Raw genomic sequence first — 25,210 nt, forward strand, 5'->3', positions numbered from 1 at the left:
TCTGTCCCTCTGTCCCTCTGTCCCTCTGTCCCTCTGTCCCTCTGTCCCGTCCCGCTGTCCTATCCGGTCCCGTCCCTCTGTCCCGCTGTCCGGTCCCACCCCGCATGCGCGGCAGAGGGGCGCGCCCTTTCCCCGCCTCCCATTGGCTGAGCCCCGCCAGCCCCGCGCTGCCATTGGCGGGCGGGCCACGGGGCGGGGCCAGGGGCGGCCATGGCGACGGGCGGCGGCGGAGCCGGGCCGGGTCCCGGTCCGGGTCCCGGTCCCGGTCCGGGTCCTGCTGCGAGCGGAGCCGGCGGCCGGCGGGGCCCGGGGGTACGTGCGATGTACGGGCGTGCTGGGGGCGCGGGGCTGTGTGCAGTATGTGCTTCGTGGGTATGGGGCTGTGTGGGATCTGTGTATGGGGAATGTGGGGATGTGTGGGATATGTGCATGGGGCTGTGTGGGATCTCTGTATTGGGGTACGGGGCTGTGTGGGATCTCTGTATTGGGGTACGGGGCTGTGTGGGATATCTGCATGGGGCTGTGGGGCTGTGTGGGATCTCTGTATGGGGCTATGGGGCTGTGTGGGATCTCTGTATGGGGCTGTGGGGCTGTGTGGGATATGTGTGTGGGGCTATGGGGCTGTGTGGGATATCTGCATGGGGCTATGGGGCTGTGTGGGATATCTGCATGGGGCTGTGGGACTGTGTGGGATATCTGTATGGGGCTATGGGGCTGTGTGGGTTATCTGCATGGGGCTATAGGGCTGTGTGGGATATCTGCATGGGGCTATGAGGCTGTGTGGGATCTCTGTATGGGGCTGTGTGGGATCTCTGTATGGGGCTATGGGGCTGTGTGGGATATCTGTGTGGGGCTACGAGGCTGTGTGGGATATCTGCATGGAGAATGTGGGGCTGTGTAGGATATGCGTGTGGGGCTATGGGGCTGTGTAGGATATGTGTGTGGGGCTATGGGGCTGAGGAGAGCCTGGGGCAGTGTGGGGTACATGAATAGGGGTGTTATAGGGCTGGGAGTGTCTGTAGGGCAGTGTGGGGTGTGTGCACAGGGGTTATAGGGCTGGGAGTGTCTGTAGGGCAGTGTGGGGTGTGTGCACAGGGGTTATGGGGCTGGGAGTGTCTGTGGGGCAGTGTGGGGTGTGTGCACAGGGGTTATGGGGCTGGGGTATGTCCGTGGGGCAGTGTGGGGTGTGTGCACAGGGGTTATGGGGCTGGGAGTGTCTGTAGGGCAGTGTGGGGTGTGTGCACAGGGGTTATGGGGCTGGGCTATGTCCATGGGGCAGTGTGGGGTGTGTGCACAGGGGTTATGGGGCTGGGAGTGTCAGTGGGGCAGTGTGGGGTGTGTGCATAGGGGTTATGGGGCTGGGAGTGTCCATGGGGCAGTGTGGGGTGTGTGCACAGGGGTTATGGGGCTGGGAGTGTCTGTGGGGCAGTGTGGGGTGTGTGCACAGGCGTTATGGGGCTGGGAGTGTCTGTAGGGCAGTGTGGGGTGTGTGCACAGGGGTTATGGGGCTGGGCTATGTCCATGGGGCAGTGTGGGGTGTGTGCACAGGGGTTATGGGGCTGGGAGTGTCAGTGGGGCAGTGTGGGGTGTGTGCATAGGGGTTATGGGGCTGGGAGTGTCTGTAGGGCAGTGTGGGGTGTGTGCACAGGGGTTATGGGGCTGGGAGTGTCTGTGGGGCAGTGTGGGGTGTGTGCACAGGCGTTATGGGGCTGGGAGTGTCTGTAGGGCAGTGTGGGGTGTGTGCACAGGGGTTATGGGGCTGGGCTGTGTCCATGGGGCAGTGTGGGGTGTGTGCACAGGGGTTATGGGGCTGGGCTGTGTCCGTGGGGCAGTGTGGGGTGTGTGCATAGGGGTTATGGGGCTGGGAGTGTCTGTAGGGCAGTGTGGGGTGTGTGCACAGGGGTTATGGGGCTGGGGTATGTCCATGGGGCAGTGTGTGGTGTGTGCACAGGGGTTATGGGGCTGGGAGTGTCTGTAGGGCACTATGGGGTGTGTGCACAGGGGTTATGGGGCTGGGCTGTGTCCATGGGGCAGTGTGGGGTGTGTGCACAGGGGTTATGGGGCTGGGCTGTGTCCATGGGGCAGTGTGGGGTAGGTGTGGGGCAGTGTAGGAGCAATACAGTGGGGGAGTTCATCTTTCAGAGTTGCAGACAGGGAGGCACAGCACTGTATGCAGCGTATAAATATAAATATAAATATACAAATAAATACATGCATGTACACACACAGAGGTGTATCAGCACAGCATCCCCTGGCTAGGAGGGGCTCTGGCACATCCAGAGGGGTCTGGGGGGGCACTGCCTGCCTGGTCATTCCTGCTATAAAGCTCTGTCATGCTAATTCAGGCTTGAGACACTGAAGCTAATCCCGGCTGTGCTCTCCAGTCACCATCCCGAGTCCTCTGCTGTGTTCCTTTCATTCCACATCCCTCCTGTGCCAGCTCTTGCTGATTTTCCCTCTATTTTCTTCATTACTTCTTGTGTTTGTGGAGGTTTTTTCCTCCCCCTTGCCCTTAGGAGCGTTTGTTCTCCTTGACAATAATTGGATAAAAGAAGAAGCTTGGAAGGCTCCAACCCCAAATTAAAACATACAATCCTTACATTTGTGTTTGATTAACCTCTCAGTAAATCTCCTCTACCACCTTTTCCCAAGTACTACTGCAGCCAGGCTTGCACAGGAACTGGTGGTGACTACCTGTGCTTTTAATTAGCATCACCATTCCCAAATAATCCTTTCATCTGCTATCAGACCTGCTTATTCCTTTTCCTCTCCCTCCTCCCGGGCTGGGGAGGAGGAGCTGTCCCTGGGGACAGATTTCCCTGCTGACCTTGAGCTCCCAGCAACATCAGATGCTCCGAGTTGACTCTGCTTTACTTCATCCCCGTGGAGAGGTGCTAAATGCTTCTTCCACTCTTTTTTTTTAGCTGATTTGGGCTGAAAAGAAGAGGCTGAACAAGGGGGCAGATGTGGTGGAGAAAAGGGGTCCATACATCATGAGCAAACCTCCCTCCATTCAGGCCAAGCTGAGTAAGTGATGCTTGGTGGACTCTGCCGGGATTTGGGGCGTCATTTCCACCTCTCTCCCAGAGCCGGGGTTACCAAAAGCCCTTTAATTCCTTGTTGGGAATTAAAACCTTTATAAAACCCCATTAAAAACCCACAGAGATGCCTTTGGAAAGCACTGCACTGCACCCACGCTCACCTGCACCACCCTCCTCACCCATTCCCCAAAAGAAGAAACCCTTTGGGAGCACTTGGGAATTTTTCTCTCTGTCCCTGTGCTTGGCTTTCAGAGAGGCAGCGGGAGCTGGCAAAGGCAGCGCTGCGAAGGCAGGGGCTGCTGGGGGCACCCACTGCCCTGAAACCAACTCCTAAAAGGTCTGACCCCCTCTTCCTGTTTTCAAAATGCATTTTTCACTTTTCTTGGGGAGACTGGGAAACTCAGAGGATTAAAAATAAAGAGTTTGGGACCTTATTTTGCTGGCTCTGTTTGGCCAGGAACACCCAGTATAATAAAATATACTGCTTTTCTCTTTATTTTGGGGATGATTTGGTGGTATGGATTTATTTGGGTATCCTGGGGCTTAGCTGGTGGTGGCCCTGGGTGGGAAGGAGTGGGATTCCTGCCCTGGCTCCTCAGCCTGTCAGCTCCATGGATGTGTTTCCACCTAAAACATCTGTGCTGGTCTCCCTCCCGTGTTTTCTGGCAGGTCTGTGAAGTTCAACAAGGGCTACACAGCGCTCAGCCAGACAGCTGATGAAAACCTGGTCTCCCTCGACTCAGACAGGTGAATATCCCAGGATTTTGGGTAAATATCCCATGATTTTGAGGGTGGGGGTGCTCCCAGATGGCTTTTTGGGGGGTTTGATTTTCCTTGTCACTTGTAGAACATCCCTGACGGCACCGGGCACCTCAGAGGAGCAAAACGCTCCTGTTGGCCCAGATTTCAAATATCCCTTAGGGTTGCACTGCCAGCTCCTTTCCCCCTCCAAATTCCCTTTATCTGCATCCTGAAGACCCCATTTCCTGGCCAGCTCTGTTTCTGTTTCCCCTCAGTGACGGGGAGCCAGGATCCAGGTGTTCCTCGGGATACTCCTCCGCTGAGGCAAGTGCGGGGCTTTGACTCTGACACTGTGGGGTCCCCAGGGGCTCCCTCATTCCCCTGACCCCTCGAGGCTCTGGCTAGGGGCTGGAGGCATCACCCCACAGGGCGTGGGTGTGTGTCCATCCCGCAGAGCTCCTCTTTGTCCCCCGCAGCAGGTGACCCAGGACCTGAGCCGGCAGCTGCTGCAGGACGGGTACCACCTCGACGAGGTCCCCGATGACGAAGACCTGGATCTCATCCCCCCAAAACCTGCTGCCTCCTCTTCTTGCCCCTGTTGTTTCGGAGAAAATCTCTCCTGTGTGATCCAGTAGCTGCACAAGAACGGGTCAAAATCCAGCACTTTTGTCCCGTGGGATGGCCGGTGGGTGTCCGGGTCCCGCGCCGGGACGGTGACACAAGGACTGAACGATGCTGCTCACGGCAGAGACCAAGTGACTCCAAAAGACTTCTCCTTACACTCAGCAATATCAGGGGGAAGTGGCACAGTGACATTTTGGTGACCTGGATGGGACCTGGCACTTGGCTGAGGTGGGAAGGGAGGACAGGCAGGGCCTGGCACCTCCACAGTGGTATAAAGGGAAGGATTTGGGAGTCTCTGGGGTTGGAGCTAATGGCTTATTCCCATTCTCCTCAACGCTGCTTTGATGCAGGTGAGGCACAGCCCAGGCCCCCCATCCCAGCTCTGCACAGGGCTTGGATTTGGGGGGCTGGAGAGCCTCCCTGCTGCAAACCATAAACGCTGCCTTAAACCATGGTCCTGCTCTATGACATAGAGGACAATCAGCTTCTTATACAGAAACCTTATTTAAATATTTCATGTCAAGAGACATGAACTGGTTGGGGGGGGGGGGGGCATGTTTGTTTGTTTGTTTGTTTTTTACTTGTAAAAGGGAGCACTCAATAAACTGGATCTCATTACTCAGAAGGGGTTCTGGTGCTGTGAGAGGGACTCCTGTGTTCCCTCATCACGTTTTACTCCTTTCCTGTGCCTGAGGAGCAAGGGGGCCACAGCCAGTGTTGGGGGGATGCTGGAGCTGCTCCCAGCCTCTCTGTGCCCCTCCATCCTCCTGCTCCCTCCACCACACTGCCCTTCGCCAGGGACAAAGTCACCTCTTTATTCACAGCAGCAGAGGCTCTCCCGCTCCATCATCCCCCCACGCAGCCCCCTTTTACAGCCAGAGAAGGGGGACACTGGCTGCCATCAGCCAGGCTTGGGAAGAGCCCACCAGAAAGCAGCAAAAAGCCTGTGGTCTGCACCACATCCAAGGAGTCGATCCACGGAACTGCTCTTTCTATGCATCAGGGCTGCTTTTGGGATTTAATAGGTGGAGGGAGACCTTTCAAGCGAGAAGACTTTGCCCACACCAGTTTCTATCTACTCAAACACGGAGTGTTGTGGAGGAAGTGTCCCAGGTCCTGCTCAGAGGAGGCAGCAGGCTCGGAAGAGCAGCATCCCGTCGGGCGAGGAGAGGTGGAGGGAGATGCTCTCGTTGGCCGAGACGAAGAGCACGGAGCCACGGTGCAGGGACATCTCGGAGGCTGCGGCTGTGGAGGTGCCCACGGCTGTCCCTTGGATCACCAGCAAGATGCTGGCAGAGTCAATGGCAGAGATGAGGTACAGCTTGACGGAGGCAGGGATCTGCCAAGGGAAACGTCACCGTGCTGGAGTCTCCCTCAGCTTTCCTCCTCTCTGGAGAGCTGGAGGGGGGTTGTCCCCATTCCCACCCCTTTGCTGTGCCTGCAGCAGCCCAAGCCCAGGGAGCTCGGCTTGGCTGAGGACACCCAAGACCTCTTCCTGGTTCTCCCTCTGCCCAGAGCTGCTGGGGACGGTGAACAAGCTCCAGGCAGAGGGAACAGAGGAGGGATAAAGAGACCAGCACCCCACCACGCCAAGCATCCCTCCCTCCTTGCCAGGACACTGATTACAAAGGTGAGCGAGCCCCAGCCAGCGCTGGGGTGTCCCCCTGGTGTCCCCAGCACGGAGCTGTCATCGCTCACCTCTATCCTCATGACGGTGAAGTCTGGCACGGGGGGGTCGTAGAGGTAGACGTGGGGATCGAGCTGGCTCTGCGCCGCCAGGAGGATCTTGGAGCTGCTGGGTGCTGGTGTGTAGTTGAGCATCTCACACAAGGTGAGCACATCGATGAACTTGGGGGTGAGCCCGGCGCGCACGGTGTTATCCGAGCACGCCATGACCTCCACGCAGTCTGCGGGGACGAGGCAGCGCTGTCAGCCCACCCCAGCCCTTCCTCCTGTCCCCACGGCCAGTCCTTGCAGGATGCTGGAGTAGGAGAAGCCCCCCTGACGCTCACCTCCGTGCAGGTAGGCGTGGGGCTCGTTGGCTCCCAGGAACATGGCCTCCCCCGGCTCCAGCCTGACCAGGTTCAGGAAATAAATGGTGAAGCAGCCGATGTCCCCCGGGTACTGGGAGTGCAGCCGCAGCAGCAGCTCCCCGTTGCTCCCCGACGTGTCCTTCCCTTCCACCGCTGCGCAGGAACAGACCAGGCCCGACATGGGGAGGGGGCCTCTCCCCTAAACGCAGCCCCCCAAACTGGTTTGGGGTGTCACAGCCAGCACCCACCTTCCTGGGAGATCCTCTTCACCAGCATGTTCAGCTGGTCCACGAAGAACTTCTTCTCGCTCTTCATGAGGCGGGTGAAGCACACGCGGAGGGCGGCCGAGACCCCGCGGGGGTCGTCGCTGCCGCTGCGCTCCAGCTGCTCCGCCGCCACCTCCCCGATCAGCGCCCGAAGCTCGGGGACATCTGTGGGGCCAGCCCCACTCAGAGCCGGTCCCCCAGGCCAGGGGAGAACGGCCCCAGTCAGGAGCAGCACCCCCGTCCCAGGAGAGCACAGTCGCCACCCCCACAGCGAATCCCATCCCTGAGGAGCGCTGCCCTCACCCTGAACTCCATCCCAAGGGACCACAGCCTCCATCCACACCCCAAACCCTAACCCAAGGGAGCACGGCCGCCATCCCCACCCTGAACTCCATCCCAAGGGAGCACCATCCCCACCCCAAAGCCCATCCCAAGGGAGCAGGGCCACCGTCCCCACTCCAGGGTCTTCCCACGCACCCTCCTCCATCCTTACTCTGGAGGAAGGAGACGATCTCCTCCACGGGCCGGAAGCCACACATGCCCTCGAAGGGGGTGAGGGCGATGGCCATTTCGGGCTTGTGGTTGGCATCGGGATAGTGCTCAGGGAACTGGGCGTGGAGCTTCGCTGCCAGCTCCTGCAGAGAGGGGGAAGGAGCTGCCTGACCTCCCCAGGGACACGGGCTCCGCCTGGGCCGGCCGTGCGGGGCCCCCCCTACCTTGTTGGGGTGCGCCTGGACGGACAGGGCGGTGTTGACCGACAGCACCTTGAACAGGAAGGGCAGGTGTCCCTGGAAGGCGTCCTTCACCTTGGCCCCCAGGCAGGCGGGGTTGTCGGCGATCCACTGGCCCAGGGTCTTTTGGGGGATGCGGTTATCCCGGATGAGGGCGTCGCCCCGGGGGTGTGTGCCCATCCACAGCTGCGAGACACCAACAGACGGGCGGCACCCTGAGCCGGGCAGCCCGCACGGATGACTTGGGCTTTTCCAGAGGCTGCCTGGCCCCGGAGGTGATCCCTGGCAGCTCCCTCGAGGGCTGAGTCATGCCGGGCTTCCCTCCAAGCCAGGCACCCCCCAGGGGACACGGGACAGCTGAGGGTCAGCATCAACACAGGATGGCGAGAGCCACGGCCACAGGGTGGGATGGACACACGGATGGACACACAGATGGGACGGAGACACGGACAGAATGGACACAGAGACACACTCACCTCCGCGTAGGGCTGGTCAGGCTGGATCTGGACCAGGGGGTCACCACTGGCCACCAGCTTGGCCACCTCGCTCTCCAGGCCCACCTTCCCCCAGGAATAGTTCTGCACCACGCAGGAGAGGGGGAACACTGCGGGAGGGAAGTCAAGTGTTAGCGGGGCACAGAAAGAACCCTCTAAAACCCTTCCGGACACCCAAAGAGCCCCCGGGGCAGGGTGACAGGGTGTCAGGGAGGGAGAGGACCACGGGCTTGGGAGGGGACACAGTCTGTGGGGACCATTTCCAACCACCACACGGCGATTTGGGGGTGCTCGGGCTGGGGGGCACGAGTCACGGGCCCTCCGCCCCGTCACCCTGAGTGGGGGGGGGTGTCCCGGTGGGGGTGTCCCCGCGGCCCAGCCCAGGGCCCCCATCCCCGCGGCGGGCGCTGGGTGCCCCGTGCCCCGCTCACCCCGGATCTCCGCCATGGCTCGGCCGGGCAGGACCTGCCCCCCTCCCCTCCCCTGCCTTCCCCTCCCCACCCCCCCCACCGCCGTCTATAAGCGCCGCTGTGACGTCACGCGGCCACGCCCGCCGGGTTAACCCCGCGCGAGCGGTACGCGCGCCGTGACGTCACGCGGCTCCCGGTCACGCGGGTGCCCCGGAAGCGCCAGGAGCGGCGGCGGCGGCGGGAGCGGAGCAGGAGCGGACCGCGCCCATGTCGGGCTTCGACACCAACCCGTTCGCCGACCCGGTGGACATCAACCCCTTCCAGGTGTGCGCGGGGCGCGGGCGGCCTCGCCCGGCGCGGCGCGGCCCGGCCGGGCCGCCGTGCCCCGCACGCCGGGACGTGGCACTGAGTGAAGCGCCGCTGGCCAATGGCGGAGCCGCTCCTCCGCGCCTCGGCCAATCAGAGGCGGGGGGCGGGACCAGGGGGGCGTGAGGCGGCCGCGACCCCGGCCCTGCGGGCGGCCCGGACCCCGAGGCCGGCCGTGCCGCTCCCCTTCCCCGCGGCTCCGGCTCCCATCTCCTCCCTTCTCTGCATCCCCGAACCCCCGCGCGGCCACGGCCGGGGGTCCCGAACCCCTTCCCCAGCTCGCCCCCCAGCGCTGTGACCCCCCCCGGGGTCCCTCCCGCTGTGTCCCCGCAGCAGGCTGCTCCTCACCCCGAGGAGGGCTCTCCCACACGCCTGTTCTGAGGGCTTATTAAAAATAATCCACCGCTGGAGCTCTCTCGGCCGTGCTGCGTGGTGGTCTGCTTGTCCGCTGCGTCTCTCTGGGTCTGTTTTTATGGTGCTTCAGTGCTTAAGAGTGAGTTCCCGTGGCAAAGCTCTGCATTCCGTGGCTCAAAGCGGAGCACTGCGGTTAAAAGTCACTGAGGACTTGGTCTGTGTTCACTGGGTTTCTCCGCTCTGGGATTAGGCTCTGAAAACTGGGGTCAGTGATGCAGGGAGGTGGCCTGGAGCGGCCCCTGGGTTGCTGTGCAGTGCTGTGAAAATCAGGGTCCGGCCCTTGGCTCCCGACGGGAGCTCAGCCTCGCCTCCGCTGCTTGCCTGGGATGTGATCCGCAGGAAGGAGTGTTTTCCTGACCTTGGGTTTCGGGGCTGAGCCAAACAGAAGTTGTTTGTTGATGGAGCTGAGTCTTTTGAGGAATCAGAGTGAAAGAATTCTTTCTCTTCTCCCTCACTTTCATTTTGACGTGGTCCTGTGACTCTCAGGAATGGGACGATCGTGTTCCTCTGATATTCGTTCTGGGTGATGGAATATATTGCTGTTCATGGACGTGGGATTTGTTGCTTTGGCTTTGAGGAAGTGAATATTCCTAAAATCACAGAATGGTTTGGGTTAGAAGGGAAATTAAAGCTCATCCAGTCCTACCCCCTGCCATGGGCAGGGATGCTTTCCACTGTTCCAGGCTGCTCCAAGCCCCAATATCCAGCCTGGCTTTGGGCATTGCCAGAGATCAGGCAGCCACAGCTGCTCTGGGCACCTGTGCCAGGGCCTGCCCACCCTCACAGGCAAGGATTTCTTAATATCCAATCTAATCTCTGTCAGTTTGAAGCCATTCTTTGTTGTCCTGTCACTTTGGGCCCTCGTAAAAAGTCCATCTCCATCTTTCTTGTGGTCTCCCTTCAGCTGCTTTGTGCACATTAAAGCTGTCCTGGTATCTGGCAGAACAGGGCTGTGCTCGCTCTTTATTCATTGCTCAAACAAAAAAAGGTTGAAGGTGATTTCCAGGTAGTAACTCCCATGTCAGGCTCACTTCTTAATGAAGATCAACACATTCCCACCCTGTGACAGCTCCTTGCAGCTCATCTGATCCTTGTGGAAGGTTCTGTACCCTCCTCTGAGGACTGCAAGTTTTTGTCTTACCTTTTTTTTTTTTTTTTTTTTTTTTCCCAAAGAAAAATTCCCCAGTCCCCAACAGCTGGTTGAGAGGAATTTTTTGACTGCTGCTTCCTGGAGCCTCGAAGCCTCGTTGGTCCGGTTTGAAATGGAATCCCAGCCTGTGGATTCCCTGCCAGGGGCTGGATCCAGGTGTTGGCTCTGTGCTGGGGTGACAGTGTCCCACTGACACCCCCTGCCATGCTCTGGGAGGAGCAGAAGCCTCCTCACCCTCCCAGCCCGTGGATCTCTCGTGCCACAGCACCAGGGTTGTCCCTCCGTGCTGGAGCTCCCAGTTCAGTGCTTCATCCTCCTCAAATCCTGATGTGATCGGGCTTTCTGCCTTTTCAGGAGATTTTGTTCATGATGTTCGTTAAGCTTTGTGTAAAATAAGCTGCTTTGGTCCTGTTAAAAATATCTCTGGCTGCTCTGTTGCTTATTGTAACCAGTTAATGAGAGATTATTAACTTCCTTCCTTTATCTAGTAACCTGCTGGAAGTGGCAGCTGCCTCCAAAACTTTGATTCAAGCTTCAGACAGAGCTGGAAACTTCCATCCTTTCCAGAGATATCAATAATGAAATCCTCAAGATTTCTCTCGGTGCATCTTCCAGGCAGTGGCAGCACTCTGAGTCTGCAGGACTGGTTATATTTGGGGCAATACTGTGATATTTTGACAACTGTGTTAAGTTCCAGGTGATTCTAGGTTGAGCTCTTTTTCCTTGATCTCATCTAGAGAGGCCTCTCATTTTGTTTCTTTAATCTGTGGGAACAGAAAGAAAAGAAAACGTAGAATTCCTTGCACAAACCTGCTGTATGCAAACCTTTCAGCAGCAACTTCATATTCCCATTAAAGCTGCATTTGAAAATAGTTCTAATATTCCTGGCAGTGCAGGTTGGTCCAGATGTGCAGTTATTCTGGGCTGGGGGCATCTGAAGCCGTGAAAAACAACATCACACATCCCTGGCACTTGAGGAAGGCATGGTTGGAAGGGCAGCAAATGGGATCTGCTCGTGGCATCCTGCAGGTCGAGCCAATCGTTGAATTGTGAGCACGAGCTCTGTGGCTGGACACCCTTATTGTGGCTCCAAGTGGTTCTGAATTAAATCCCTATTTCCTGACCCTTCCTAAGGCTTGTTTCAAGAGGGTCAGCTGCCTTTTGCTGCCTAGCTGGCAGAAAATAGCTGTAAAGCATGAAGTTTGTGGGCAGCTCCTCGCTGATCTCTGCATTCCTGCTGCTCGCTCATCCCTGACTGCCCGCTCCGGGCTCACAGAAGCTGCTGCCCCTGCATCACCCTCTGCTTTCCTTCCTGCCCTACCCAGGCACGTGTCCAAACACTTCAGCTTCGTTGCAAATTCTCTGCTCTTTGGGTTCCTATTTTAGACGTGCTTGCACAATAGCAGGCAAGTCCAGCTGAGCTGCTGGGCCTTGGCCTTACAGCCTAATTAAGTGATTTTTTTTTTTAAAGCTGTGCAGTAAGATGAGACCTCGTCTACCTTGGGAATCAAACTGTGGTGCAGCTGAAGCCGTGGTGCTGCTCTCCCTGCCCTTGGAGAGCCTCCAGCTTTCTTTTGGGTGCAGATGAGCCAAGGGAAGTAAAACGTGTTTTACGGTGCTACTGTAGCGTTTTTCCTTATTCCCAGCCTGCCCAGCCAGGCTCTCCGGAGGGTTATGCAGCTTTCACTTTCCACTTCCCGCACCTTGAAGGGAATTTCCCTTCCTTGTGCAGTTGTTTTCTGCTGCACTTTAGTCCAGCTGGGGCTCGTGTGCTCCGGACTTAAGGGTTTGTGCTGATGTGCAGCACTACCGTGTGTGAGGGGAAGTGTAAACTTGTGCTGACAGCCCTTATCTCTGCACAGCTGAAGCTTCCAGAGGAGTCAGGACTGACATAAAAGCACTTTTTATCTCCAGCGTGGCAGTCCTGCTGCTTCTTCCCACTTTTTGCAGCCCTTCCTTGCTGGGGAGTTGAACTTCCCTGAGCAGCACCCGAGAACGTGCGATGCCTCAGCCCGGGGTGATTCACAAACGAGTGTGACCTGTTGGTGGGGAGTGCCTGCCGTGCAGGAGCTGTGCAGTTACTCATTAACTGCTCCCCGTGGATCCTGCTCAGCACAAGGCTGCGCTAGAACCCCGGGAATGGCTCCAGAGGGATTTTCCTCCGTGCCCCGGCTCCGTCAGCCCCGCACGCGCCGGCGCAGCCTCTGTTCCTTCTCACCCCATGGAGCACCAGATTAGAAGGGCTGGTCTGGACACACGAGGTGCCGAGGGAGGGAGAAGAAGCCACTTTTTAAATTTTCTGGCTCTCGGGTTGCCGGGCAGGCCAGGAGGATTTCCGAGTTCAAAAAGGGCCTTGTTTCTGGAATAACTGAGGAGGAGAGTGCTCCAGAGGGCAGCACCTGGCTGCCCAAGAGGAATCTCTGCATGCAAAGGAGTAGGTGGAAAAGAGGAGATAAAAACAGCTGTGTAAAAACCCTGCAGGTGAGGGGAGAGAGGTGTTCTGAGGTGCAGAGAGCCTGTTTTTAAACATCAGGATTTGATGGAGACGAGTGGGAAGTGCTGTGAGTGGAAGTGAGAGCTGTTATGCCAGCAGCATTAAAACCTCCTAAAATAATTGGTGTCACACCTCCAGCTCAATTTTCCCCGAGTGTTTCACTTATCCAGAGCAATCATTGGCATTTTAACTTGCCAGCATCTCTCAGCCAGGATCAGCTGTATCTAAAACCTCATTTTGTGTGGCTCCATGCTTGGTTTGTGATGCCCAGCAACATCCTGACCATGGGTGGATGAATCCAAATCCCTGGAAATTAGGAATAAGTCGCTGTAGGTGAGCAGAAGTAACCTGCACAAAGTATTCCTGTGCCAAAAGCACATTGTGGTTGTTCAGACATCCCTGTTGGCTGAACAGGAGATTATTTCTGCTGACAAGTCTTGCCTTGCTGGTAGTCATCTCCTTGGATATTTAAATTCCACGCCAGCCAGGTGCATCTCCCAGTGGCAGGGATGTGTTTCACCCCCTGAAATTCCCAGCTAACAAGCAGATGGAAAGCAGGCAGCGTGGATAAGATGGACCTGATGTTCTTAAAGGCCTTTTCCAAGTGGAACAATTCAGTGCTACCAGTGATGGTACCCCATATCCAGCGCTGATTTCTCCTTGTGCTCTCTCCCTCCAGGACCCCTCGGTGACACAGCTCACAAACACCAGCCAAAGTGGCTTGGATGAATTCAACCCCTTTTCCGAGAGCTCCCAGCGGGTACGTGCCACGTGTCTTTGTGCTCTGTGGACCTGGGGGTGCTTTGAGTGGTGTAGAAGGTCCCTTGATAGGTGGAGCTTGAAAAAAAGAGGAATTCACAGCTGATTTCCCCGTGGATGTGGCTCATGGCGTGCAGGAGTGGGAAATTGCTCCTGCACTGGAGCAGTAATAAGCTCCCTGCTGGAGCTCTCCACTGGCATGGAACAGCTCCTCTCCAGCTGGCTGCTGACTCCCGGGGAAGCCCCATGAAGTGTGAAGGGGAAGATGGTTTGTGGCAGGGCACAGCAGGATTTATTTGCTCTCTGGGCTGGGAGCTGAGCTGCCCTGGCCGTGCCACTGAGGGACGGCTGGGAGAGCCTCATCCTTATTCCCTGGCTGCTGCCATGAGCCAGGTAGGAGAAGGAGGACAGGAAGGCGAGCTTTGTGCTTTAAACAATTCACCTGTTGTGTTTCTCCTGTTTTTCCCTGCTGGCCCGTGTCTCCTGCAGACCAATGCGGCGCGGACGACGCCGGCGGCGCAGCCCTCGGGCCACTCGCAGCCGGCCGTGCTGCAGACATCCGTGGAGCCCACACCACAGGTACGGCCCCTCTCTGCTGCCCTGCCAGCCTCCTCGAGCTCCCAGGGCCTCTAGGAGCACAGGATTCCCTGGGGTGGGGACTGGGAAGCTGCAGGTGATCTTTTCAACTTGCATTTCCAAGGCAGGTCTTTGTAGGGAATACGCACGTTCAGTCCTTCTTACATCTCTTTCCCTGTCCCTCTGGTGGCAGAGCTTGCTTTGCCTTGTGTCCTGTTGGCTCTGACTTCCCTCTGGAAATCCTGGAATGAATCCTGCTAAGGCTTTTAGCTTAGTTCTGGTGTCTAGTCAGACACACTCAGTGCCAGGAGAATAAATGCAAGTACCCGGCTGCCAGCACCGCCTCATGCAAAGAACTGAGGCTGCTGGGAGAACGAATCATTTCTCAGAATACAAAACAGGTACAAGAGATCCTTAAGGGGTGTGGTAGGCAGCTGGGAAGGGAATTGTCCTGGGAAGCCCAGGAGCCCTGCTCACCACTCTGTTGTGAGGTGCTCAGAGCAGTGAGGTGAACAGCAAGGTAGAAGAAGCTGTGGAAAAGCTCCTCCTGCCAGCCCTAACTTCCTGTAGGATAACTTGATTTTGTCCTCCAGTGGCAGAATCAAGATGTCTTGAGGCTGAGCTTTCATGTCACCCTGTGCTCAAGATGTCTGAGGCTGAGCTTTCATGTCACCCTGTGCCCTGCTTCCTTCCCAGCCTGGCACCTGGTGGTGCCACCACAGCCCAGCCCAGGGCAGGGCTGACCTCTCTGATGTCTGTCTCCTCCCCAGGCCGTGGCTGCAGCAGCACAGGCAGGGCTCCTCCAGCAGCAGGCAGAGCTAGAGAGGAAGGCAGCTGAGCTGGAGAAGAAGGAAAGGGAACTGCAGAGCCACGCAGCCAGCATCGACCGTGAGTACTGACTCCTGCCCAGGGCAGCCTGGATTGCTTGCTTTGCCAGGATTTCAGGAAAACTCCCTGTGGCAACCCTTCTGGGACTGTGCCTGGCATCCCACAGCTTCCAAGATGGGAAGGCAGCTCAGAGGTGGGATGCTGGAGGCCGGCTCTGGTGGGTCCCTGCCCTCGAGCAGCTGCATTTCACCACCAAAAGCTCTCAAGCTGTACCCGTGTCCGAGCTGCTGAGCGACGCTGCCACGCTGAGGCTTCTCACTGAGAGCAGCAAAGCTCTTCTTCTCAGCCTCAACACTCTTTTAACCACAGGAATCTAATATTTTTCCCCCTAATCTTGGTCTGAAGTGGCTGAATCTGGGCTTGCAGGGCTGAGCGATGGTGGTTGTGGTGGCCCTTTGACCAGTGCAGGGGAATTCTGCTTTCCTCAAGGGAAAACCGGCTGCTGGGCCAGCAGTTCATCCCATTCCTGCTGTGCTGCCTGCTCAGATGTAGGAGCTGCCCACCCCCTGGGCTCTGCCAAAGTTTTAATGCATGAATTAAACAATAGCTGAGTGGTTACTTGGAAATTCTGGGGTGGGAATTAGTCTTTGAATGAGACAAGAGCGAGTGAAGAGCTGCTCCTTCCTCCCTCCCACAGCGAGGCAGAACAACTGGCCTCCTCTCCCCAAGAAGTGTCCCATCAAGCCGTGCTTCTATCAGGATTTCTCTGCAGACATCCCAGCTGACTACCAGCGGATATGCAAGATGCTCTATTACTTGTGGATGTGTAAGTAATGGCTTCAACTGCAGCCACAATTCTTCTGGAGGAGGTTCTGTGTGAAAAGCTGAGCTCTGTCACGCTGTAAATGCTGTTGGTGTTGTCTGCAAGGCTAAAGTCACATTTCCCTCCTTTCTTATGAAGGTAAATGTGAAGAACCCTGAGTTTATGCTTTGGGGATAGCTCATTCATGACAGAATTTTAATTGTTTAATGGAGGCTTGAATAACTGTTTAAGATTTGGCTGTGAGCAGCAGGATCAGACGAGCTTTTTAGGGTCAAGCTCTGTTTCCCTTCCAAGGGAGGCAGAGAAATTAGATGGCCCAAAGTCACCTTAATTTCTGCAGCTCTCCCTGTGTTGAGTGAGACATTAGGGATGCTTTGGAGTTTCCAAGAGCTTGCTGATGTTGTTTTTTTCTCTCTCTCCCACCCCAAACAGTGCATTCCATCACCCTGTTCCTAAACCTGCTCGCTTGCCTGTCATGGTTCACAGTTGACAGCAGCAGAGGAGTAGACTTTGGTCTCTCGATTCTGTGGTTAATTTTATTTACCCCTTGTGCCTTTCTCTGTTGGTACCGACCGATTTACAAGGCTTTCAGGCAAGTACTGGGTTGTTTTTTTTTTCCTGTAACAGGGATGTATCTCTTAGTGGGAGGAGCTTTGGGTTTATCTGTTCCCATCGTGTTTTGCCCGCAGGATTTTTCCAGCTCTTTGCATCATTAGATAAACCCAAACCTCTATGTTACTAAACATATTAGATCTGTCCGATAGAACTTAATTATGGTGATCCTTTTTCATCCTGAAATCCAAGCCTAGGCAGACACAGGACTCTTTAAATTCATTTTTTATTCACTTTGCTTATTCCTAAGACACTGTTTGGTACGTTGATGTCGAGCACACTGCGATTGTTGAGGGAGCTGCCTTCACCCCACTTGCACTGGGCAGAGCACTGCATCTGCAGTGGACACATGTGGGTGCCCAAATTCCTCCCCACATCACCTCCCCTCAGCAGCTCTTCCCTGGAGAAAGGAGTTCACTGAAGCTGTTCCTCTCCTCTCAGAGCAGGGACTCAGTGCAGGGATCACAGGTTTCACTCCTGTTGCCATCTCTCCCGCAGGTCTGACAGCTCCTTCAGCTTCTTCGTCTTCTTTTTCATCTTCTTCTGCCAAATAGCAATCTACATCATCCAGGCTGTTGGAATTCCTGGCTGGGGAGACAGGTAAGCTTGGCTTCGCTGCTGCCGTGTCACACATCCCTTTTCTCACCAGGGCTGTGACTGGCAGGAACTTTCAGGCCTGCTTCTGACAGCTGCCTGTTCTTTCTGCTGTGGTTTTCCCCTCTCAGCTCATGCACAGCCTTGGCAGGTCCCAGCTGCCTCCCTCCTCTGCTCTTCCCATCCTAATCCCAGTATGTGAAGGACTATGAGAAGGGGAGTGTGTGAATTACTGGGTACTGGGCAGAAATCCTTCCCTATGAGGGTGGGCAGGCCCTTGCACAGGTGCCCATGGCAGCTGTGGCTGTCCCTGGATCCCTGGCAGTGCCCAAGGCCAGGCTGGATGGGGCTTGGAGCACCCTGGGATAGTGGAAGGTGTCCCTGCCCAGGGCAGGGGACTAGAATGTGACGAGTTTTGAGGCCCTTCCAACCCAAACCGTTCTGTGATTCTGTGAGAATTCTTCTGTGCCTCTTCTGCTGCCTTCTCCCTCACTCAGTACAGATCATATTTGCTCCTCTGGGGTGAACCAGATCTGCCTTGTTCAAACTGGAGCCTTCCCTGACAGCAGTGTGGGGCTGAGGGATCTCTGACCTGAAATCTGGGTACTGCTCAGCCTGATACTGCTGCTACCACCCTGACTCTGTCCCCAAACTCTTCCTGAATCCCTCCGGAGCGTGTGGTTGGTGGGCTGAGATGAGCAGGGAGCCTTTTAGCCTCGTCCTTTCTCGCTGACATTGTCCAGAAGGGTGAGCCTGGGCTTCTGGAGCGGGTCCAGCAGCCTCGTGTCAGCAGCTGTGCCCTGCAGGAGAGCACAGCCTTTCCTTTCGCCTTGCTGCCTCGGCTGCAGCTCCCTTTCCGCAGCTGGGGAGCTCAGGGAAAGCTCAGCAGCCCGTGGTGCCTCTCCCGAGGGAAGCCTCCAGGCGGGAGCTGCTGTCTATTTCTGCCCTCTGCCTGCAGAAGGGCCCGTGGGCAGCGCTGTCCCCGGCCTCCCCCCGCTGCCCGAGGCACGGGGCATGGGAGGGGGTTTAGTCTGGCTTGGAGGGGCTGTTTGGAGCTTTCTGCTCCGTTTCCTCCCGCCAGACAGCGCGGGTATTTTTGGCTGCGGTGCGTGGTGCGCCTTTCCGCTTCCTTGTGCCGTGAGGATGGGACCCCGTCCCTCCCTCCTGCTGGCACACGGCCTGCTTGGTGGAGCACTTGGAAAGGTTCTTTTCTCCAGCACCCAGGAAGGTGTTCTGAGTGAGATGTCTTGGTATTTTCAGCCACAGCCAAGTGCTGGTAACTCCTTGAATTCTCCCTGCCCCTTCCCTTCAACAGCTCCCAGTGTCTGGAACTTAGAATGGTGGAATCACAGAATGCTTTGGGCTGGAAGGGACCTTAAGGCTCATCTCATCCGTGGGCAGGGACACCTTCCACTATCCCAGGTTGCTCCAAGCCCTGTCCAGCCTGGCCTGGGGCACTTCCAGGGATGGAGCAGCCACAGCTGCTCTGGTCAACCTGTGCCAGGGTTTCAGCACCTCCATCCCTTCCTGCTCCTTCTCCCGCTCTCATCCCTGTCAGGGTGACACTCCGGTGCAGGCTCCAGACCTGCCAGCTGATCTCTTCCAATTTAGCTCTTCCAGCCCATCTTTACCCCACTTGGCTGAATTTTGAGAAGGTGCCCATGGAAGTCACTGTTGGCGCCAAGGCTATTGATTTTACTGCCCGAGGGGAGGGCACGGGGCTGGAATGTGGGTGGGATGAGCACAATCCTCCTCTAAAAATGCTAATGGAAACTCTATCCCCAACAACAAGATGGATGAGCTCCAGGCTCCCGTTGCCACAGCTGCTTGGTTTTGTGCTCCCCTGTAACCTTCCCCTGAGGCACGTGTGTGCTCCCTCCTGTGCTCCAGCTGTGCTGGAATGCTGTCCATGCTCACCCTCCTCTCCTCTCCTGTCCCTGGCAGCGGCTGGATCGCGGCGCTGTCCCAGGTGCACGGGAACGTGGCCGTGGTGGCGATCATGATGGTGGTGGCAGCGTTCTTCACGTTCTGCGCCGTCGTCTCCCTCTTCCTCCTCAAGCAGGTGAGTGGCTCGGGGGCCAGCAGAGCTCAGGCTGCCCCCAGGGGTCCTGGGTTTGACTCCTCCCTTCACCCACCTGGGAATGATGACGGGATCGGGGCACTGGTGGGTCAAGGGGTTTTAATTAAAGTATTTTTGCTTGTGCTTCCTGCAGCGATGCTAAATTTCTTGGATACTCCTGAAGTGGGAAGTAGCCTCCCTTTGGAGTCATAGAATCATGAAATGATTTGGGAAGGGACCTTAGAGCTCATCTTACCTCCTGCCAGGGGCAGGGACACTTTCCACTATCCCAGGGTGCTCCAAGCCCTGTCCAAACTGGCCAGGAACATTGCCAGGGGTCCCTGGGCAGCCACAGCTTCTCTGGGCACCCTGTGCCAGGGCCTCTCCACCCTCACAGAGAAGGATTTTTCCCCGGATATCCCATCTAACCCTGCCCTCTGGCAGTTTAAAACCATTGCCTCTTGTCGTGCCTGGAGCTGGCAGAGCAGAGGTGGCCGTGGCTCTGTTCAGCATCCAGGCATTTTCAGTCACTGCTCCCACAGCATTTTGGGGCTTTTCAAAGCCTGGTGAGATCCCAGCGAGTGCCTTCCCACTGGTTCTTAAACCCAACCCTCCTCCCTCCTCCTGCCTGACAACAGCAGGGCTGGATTTCTGCAGGAACAGCAGAAATGGAGCTTGGGGAAGGCAAGGACAGGCTGGACTGATCCCGTTTCTATTGGTACTTCCTTCTGCTCTCCTGCCTTTATCCTGATGCTGCTGGCACCTTCAGGTCCTGCCCTCCAGTAAACACTGGGTTAAATCTGAGCCATCACAACGTGGGGTGTTTTGGGTCTGAAACCAGCAATTTTGCTGAGAGCTCCACATTTTTCAGCAAAGGAAGGTCTCCTGAAATCTGCAGCATCTCATGCTGGGAGCCATGGAGCCACAGGCTGCAGCCCATGCTCCGCAGCCGTCCAGGGAGCTGCTTAGCCAAAAGCTGGGTTGTGTGCAGCAATCCCACAGGCACAGGCTGATTTCATTCCCTCTTTCCCTCCCCTCTTGTCCCCAGGTGCATTCCCTGTATCGGCGCACAGGAGCCAGCTTCCAGAGGGCCCAGGAGGAGTTTTCCCAAGGCATCCTCACCAACAGGAGCTTCCAGAACGCAGCGGCCGGGGCGGCCTCCTCGGCTGCACAGAGTGCTTTCCGGGGAAACTAACCCTTCCCAGGAAATCCAGCTCTTCTTCCCGGGAAATCCAGCCCTTCTTCCTGGGAAATCCAGCCCTTCTTCCCAGGAAATCCAGCCCTTCTTCCCAGGAAATGCAGCCCTTCTTCCTGGGAAATCCAGCCCTTCTTCCCGGGAAATCCAGCCCTTCTTCCTGGGAAATCAGCCCTTCTTCCTGGGCTTCCTCCTTCTCACTTCCTCTGCCCTCATCTCCCCAACCTTCTTCTTTTTTTGGTTTTTTTTTTTTTTTTTTCTGAAAATGCACTTTTTTGGGGGGTACCGTGTGAGCTCTGTGATGCCGACACTGTGGATGAGAAGAGGTTTTTTTTCGGCTTCAGCTGAGCTACGGTTTGGATGATTCGTTTTCCCTGTCTTGTTTTGGGGTGTGGGGAGATGGGGGAAGACATTGTCTGAGGCAAATACTCCTCTTTCCAGGACCTTCCAGACGTTTGTCTCTTCCTCCCCTCACTCTGTCTGTAGCAGGAAGATGAGGGGAAGCAGGTTTTTGATTTTACTCTCTCTTCTCTTGCCTTTGCTATGAAGAACTTGATTATCTGCTGTTTTGGGAGGGTTTTGTAACGTGCATGTAGTTGACGTGGATAATTTTAAGAACAGAAACTGTACTTTTGGTTTATTACACTCACACCATGCTGTATTTTGACCTCATAACTGCTGGGCTTCCTGAGAGCCACGAAGGAAAATCTGGGAGCGGGGGGGGAGTGTGTGTGGGGATGTATTTCCCCTGGTGCCCCCAGGGCACATCCCTTGCTTCCACGAGGATCCTGCAGGCGCCAGCCCTGGGCACGGAGAGGGGGAGAAGGGAATCAGTGGAGGCTGAGTCTTCTCAGTGACTTGAAACCAGGAGAGGGAGGGGAAAAGGGATTTTGGTTTGGCTCCCAGCTCCAGCTTTGGCAGCTGAGGATGCCGGGTCACACAGTGCCTGTGACGCCCTTCTCCAGCTAACCTTGAACGAGTCTTTCTCCAGGGAAGGCTCCTCCCTGCCTTCCTGCTCACGAGTTTAATTTTATTTTTTAGCTGGGAATGAACCGTTTTCATGTGTGTTCAGCTGCATCCCAAGATGGGATGCCCCTTGGGACGCAGGGGTGGATGGGGGCAGGTTCCCACCTCTCCCTCCTTCAGCCCCGTGGTTTGGGTGGCGGGGAAGGGCTTCATGCAGATTTGGCTTTGAGGTGCCCCTTTGCCGGGCTGGGGGTTGTGTTAGACCCCCATCCCGTGCCGGTGAGGGGCGGCGGGGGGGGCGCTGGGATTCAGAAATCGGTATTTTTACACCCTTTTCCTCATGTATTAGTGGAATTTTTTTTTTTTCTCCCGCGTCTGATCTTTTAATGTTTAAAAAATTATTAATAAAAAAAACTGTTCATGTGGTCCAGATACGGTGCCCGTGCCGGCGGGAGGGGGCGTGGCCATCGCGGGGGCGGGACTATGGGCGTGGTCTGGCGTGGCGATTGGTTGGGGCGTGGCCAGTGTTGATGGGGCGGTGCCGTGGGCGTGGTTTGTTTTGGGGTGAAAGACGGATGGGCGTGGTCATGCCTGCTGGGGGCGTGGTCCGGTGGCTTTGTGGGCGTGGCCTGGGCCGTGGCGCGCCGGGAAGGCGGAAGCGGCTCCCGGGCAACGAGTGCCGGGACCGGGGGTCCGGAGGGGCCATGGCCGGGGCCGGCTGGGCCCCGCCGCGCCTCGACGAGTTCATCCTCACCGAGCCCCTCGGCTCGGGCACCTACGCCACCGTCTACAAGGCCTACAGGAAGGTAGGGCCGAGCCCGCCGCGGGCGTCGCCTTTTTGCTCCCGAATCTGCCCCCCCACTCCCGTGGGGACCCCCGTTTCCCAGTCCTCCATATGGGGTACCACCCCTAAAGCCCTCGCCTGGCACCTGCCGCCCCCTTGAAGGGGGTCCTTCCCTTCCCTCCCCACCCGGCGGGCTGGGGGAGCGGCCCGCGGTGGCTCTTTGGGTGCGGGGTCCAGCGTTGTCCCCCCTGCTCGGCAGAGGGACACGCGTGAGGTGGTGGCCATCAAGTGCGTCAACAAGAGGAGCCTGAACCGGGCATCGGTGGAGAACCTGCTGACAGAGATCGAGATCCTCAAGACCATCCGCCATCCCAACATTGTGGAGCTCAAGGACTTCCAGGTGGGCTGGGGGCTTCCCGGGGGGGCCTCTGAGCCAGAACTACTCTGCCTTGGATCCATCCCCGCTTCCCGCGGGTGTATCCGTGGGGCTTGGTGCCAGCAACTGGGCAAACCGGGCCGGGTGAACCTGTGCGGGTGGGACTGGCTGGGGTGGCACGGCAGGGTCTTATTGCCTCGCAGTGGGACAGTGAGCACATCTACCTGATCATGGAGTTCTGCGCCGGGGGGGACCTCTCCCGCTTCATCCGGATGCGCCGGATGCTCCCCGAGAAGGTGGCACGCGTCTTCCTGCAGCAGCTCGGTGAGGACGCCCCGCCTGGCTCCCGCTCTGGCTCTGCTGGGGACCCTTCCCCAGGGTTTTGGGGTGCAGGGCTGTGCTATCATGTGCCCATCCCCCCCGCCCAGCCTGTGCCCTGAAGTTCCTCCACGACCGCAACATCTCCCACCTGGACCTGAAGCCGCAGAACATCCTCCTGAGCTCCCCGGAGAACCCCCAGCTGAAGCTGGCAGGTCAGGGCAGCCCCTGGCAGGGGCTGGGAGGGGGCAGGTCCCTTCTCCCTGTGCCCCCACGAGCTCTCTGCCCGGCAGATTTCGGCTTTGCTCAGTACATGTCCCCGTGGGACGAGAAGCACGTGCTGCGCGGCTCCCCGCTCTACATGGCCCCCGAGATGGTGTGTCGGCAGCACTACGACGCCCGCGTGGACCTCTGGTCGGTGGGCGTCATCCTTTACGGTGGGTTTGGCTTTTACTGCCCCCGGGGGGGCTCTACTCAGGGCTGGCATTCCCCCTCTCCATCTCCCACCACCGCTCCTTTTCCCCTGCAGAAGCACTTTTTGGGAAGCCGCCCTTCGCTTCCCGCTCCTTCGCCGAGCTGGAGGAGAAGATCCGCAGCGACCGGGCTGTGGAGGTAACGCGGGGTGGGATGGGGCTGGGGGGGTTCTCGCAGCCCTCACTGGGCTCAGCCCCGCCCTTCCCCAGCTTCCCAGCCGGCCCCAGCTCTCTCTGGAATGCCGGGATCTCTTGGGACAGCTGCTGGAGAGGGACCCTCGGAAGCGCATCTCCTTCGAGTGCTTCTTTGCCCACCCCTTCGTGGACATGGAGCACATCCCCGGCCCCGAGAGCCTGGGCAAGGCGGTGAGCGGGGCTGGGGGCTGCTGCCTGGGAACGGGGGCGTTCCAAGCCCTGAGACCCCCCCTTGTGTCCCCCAGACCGACCTGGTGGTGGAGGCGGTGAGGAAGGATCAGGAGGGAGACGCCGGTGCCGCCTTTTCCCTCTACCGCAAAGCCCTGGAGTATTTCGTGCCAGCACTGCACTGTGAGTCCCCCGGGGGTTACGTGGGGCCTGGGTGTATTTCTGGGGGGGCAGCACCCCCCGGGGGAGGCCAGCTTTTGGCCCACCCACCCCGTGTTTGGGCATTCTCCCCCTTAGATGAAAGCGACGCACGGCGCAAAGAAGCCATCCGGGCCAAGGTGAGCCAAAACCCCTGGGGGGGGGTGTGGGGGCAGCACCCCCATCCTCTGCACCCCCTGTCGGGGGTCTCCTCACCCCCAAGATGTGCACAGGTGAGGCAGTACATCTCCCGAGCAGAGGAGCTGAAGGTGTTGGTCACCTCCAGCAACAAGAACCTCCTGGAGAAAGGAAACCCGGCCAGAGAGCTCCTTAAAGGTAGTGATTTTTGCCCATCCCCCAGTGTCGGGGCTGGCAGGGGCCCTGGTGGGGTTTTGGGCTGAAGGGTGAAGGTTTTGGGGCAATCCCCGTAGCCGTGTCCCCTTGCAGAGATGGCCAAGGACAAGCCCCGGCTCTGCGCGGCGCTGGAAGTGGCTTCAGCTGCCATTGCCAAGGTGAGGGGTGGCCTTGGGGGTCCCCTCACCCCTCGAGGGAAGGGGAAGCTGCAGACCTGGTGGGGAGGGGGCTGCTGGACCCCTCCAGCCGCAGCCAGCCCCCAGGGCTCTTGCAGGAGGAGGAAGGCAGGGATGACAGCGACGCCCTGGAGCTGTACCAGCAGAGCTTGGGGGAGCTGCTGCTGCTCCTGGCCGGTGAGTTGGGACTGAGGCCGGGGTTTTAGGGCAAGGATGGGTCCTGCTCCCATCCCTCATCCCGTGGCACCTTCCCCCTGCAGCGGAGCCGGCGGGGCGGCGGCGGGAGCTGCTCCACGCGGAGGTGAGTGCCAGCCCTGGGACACCCGGCCGTCCCTGGTGGCCTGGCTCCAGGGGGACCGTGTCCTCTCTCTGTCCCCACCAGATCCAGACCCTGATGGCCCGAGCCGAGTACCTGAAGGATCAGATCAAGGTATGATGACTGGGGGGGGGGCATCGGAGCGTGCTGGGGGAGGATAAAGGCTGGAAAAGGCCCCTCTCCCTTGGCAGATGCGGGAGGCGCAATCCATGGGCAAAGAGGCGCTGGCGGAGTCCGTCCGGAGCGGTGAGTCCCCCTTTGCCACGGGGTCTTGGGCAATATTCCCCCAGCCGTGGGGCTGATCCCAACCCCACCCGGCCCCGTCTCCCTCAGCATGGCCCCGTGCCCGCCGCGGGGGTGGCAGCGGTGGGGACAGCCCGGTGAGTGCCCGTGTGCCCCGGCACAGCCTGTACCTTGCAGTGACTCCCGGGAGCTGCCCCGCGGGACGCTGCTCGCTGCCCTGCCAGGAGACGCCGGCGCCCAGACGAGGCTTCTGTTCCCCCCAAGCGGGGTGACACCTGGGGGGCCACCCTCGGGCTCCCGGCCCCGGGGGGGTCGGCGGGGCCATCTGCCCCTCTCCCAGGCGCTGGCTCGTTTCCCTGCCAGCCCTGCCTCGACCGTCTGCTGCTGCAGCCTCCCCTGCCACAGCGGCCGGGTTATTCCACTCTAATTCCCT

General features: G+C 58.1%; 4 protein-coding genes across 11 annotated transcripts; 3 read left to right on the forward strand and 1 right to left on the reverse strand.

Moving 5' to 3' along the window:
• Positions 1–203: 203 nt before the first annotated feature.
• FAM219B (family with sequence similarity 219 member B) lies at positions 204–4,995 on the forward strand. The gene is made up of 6 exons (XM_053988301.1): positions 204–312; positions 2,925–3,027; positions 3,294–3,378; positions 3,711–3,788; positions 4,058–4,106; positions 4,259–4,995. The coding sequence occupies exons 1-6, from the start codon at positions 211–213 to the stop codon at positions 4,415–4,417; spliced, it is 576 nt and encodes a 191-aa protein (XP_053844276.1). The 5' UTR covers positions 204–210; the 3' UTR covers positions 4,418–4,995.
• Positions 4,996–5,196: 201 nt separating this feature from the next.
• On the reverse strand, positions 5,197–8,717 carry MPI (mannose phosphate isomerase). Of its 2 annotated transcripts, none has more exons than XM_053988298.1 (8): positions 8,629–8,717; positions 7,913–8,040; positions 7,422–7,622; positions 7,199–7,340; positions 6,688–6,870; positions 6,419–6,592; positions 6,105–6,313; positions 5,197–5,745 (listed from the first exon to the last, which is right to left on the reverse strand). In XM_053988298.1, the coding sequence occupies exons 3-8, from the start codon at positions 7,614–7,616 to the stop codon at positions 5,527–5,529; spliced, it is 1,122 nt and encodes a 373-aa protein (XP_053844273.1). In that variant the 5' UTR covers positions 7,617–7,622; positions 7,913–8,040; positions 8,629–8,717; the 3' UTR covers positions 5,197–5,526. The 2 variants fall into 2 exon arrangements, with proteins under 2 accessions (XP_053844273.1, XP_053844272.1); XM_053988297.1 differs by lacking the exon at positions 8,629–8,717 and adding an exon at positions 8,362–8,423.
• SCAMP2 (secretory carrier membrane protein 2) lies at positions 8,545–21,601 on the forward strand. Of its 2 annotated transcripts, none has more exons than XM_053988299.1 (9): positions 8,545–8,664; positions 13,444–13,524; positions 14,013–14,102; positions 14,870–14,987; positions 15,625–15,753; positions 16,183–16,342; positions 16,861–16,962; positions 18,901–19,018; positions 20,064–21,601. In XM_053988299.1, exons 1-9 carry the CDS (start codon positions 8,608–8,610, stop codon positions 20,208–20,210), a joined length of 1,002 nt encoding a protein of 333 aa, XP_053844274.1. In that variant the 5' UTR covers positions 8,545–8,607; the 3' UTR covers positions 20,211–21,601. The 2 variants fall into 2 exon arrangements, with proteins under 2 accessions (XP_053844274.1, XP_053844275.1); XM_053988300.1 differs by lacking the exon at positions 8,545–8,664 and adding an exon at positions 9,062–9,199.
• A 214-nt stretch (positions 21,602–21,815) lies between these two features.
• On the forward strand, positions 21,816–25,199 carry ULK3 (unc-51 like kinase 3). Of its 6 annotated transcripts, none has more exons than XM_053988791.1 (16): positions 21,816–21,982; positions 22,220–22,360; positions 22,540–22,660; positions 22,765–22,869; positions 22,948–23,091; positions 23,184–23,266; positions 23,338–23,493; positions 23,568–23,673; positions 23,788–23,828; positions 23,922–24,024; positions 24,136–24,200; positions 24,317–24,395; positions 24,479–24,519; positions 24,601–24,648; positions 24,708–24,780; positions 24,941–25,199. In XM_053988791.1, the coding sequence occupies exons 1-16, from the start codon at positions 21,881–21,883 to the stop codon at positions 24,955–24,957; spliced, it is 1,425 nt and encodes a 474-aa protein (XP_053844766.1). In that variant the 5' UTR covers positions 21,816–21,880; the 3' UTR covers positions 24,958–25,199. The 6 variants fall into 6 exon arrangements, 4 of the variants coding, with proteins under 4 accessions (XP_053844766.1, XP_053844767.1, XP_053844769.1 ...); XM_053988792.1 differs by having other exon boundaries at positions 24,726–24,780; XM_053988794.1 differs by lacking the exon at positions 24,941–25,199 and having other exon boundaries at positions 24,120–24,200; positions 24,295–24,395.
• Positions 25,200–25,210: the final 11 nt, after the last annotated feature.

Source organism: Vidua macroura, chromosome 12, assembly GCF_024509145.1.
Source record: "Vidua macroura isolate BioBank_ID:100142 chromosome 12, ASM2450914v1, whole genome shotgun sequence".
In the NCBI taxonomy this organism is placed as follows: domain Eukaryota; kingdom Metazoa; phylum Chordata; class Aves; order Passeriformes; family Viduidae; genus Vidua; species Vidua macroura.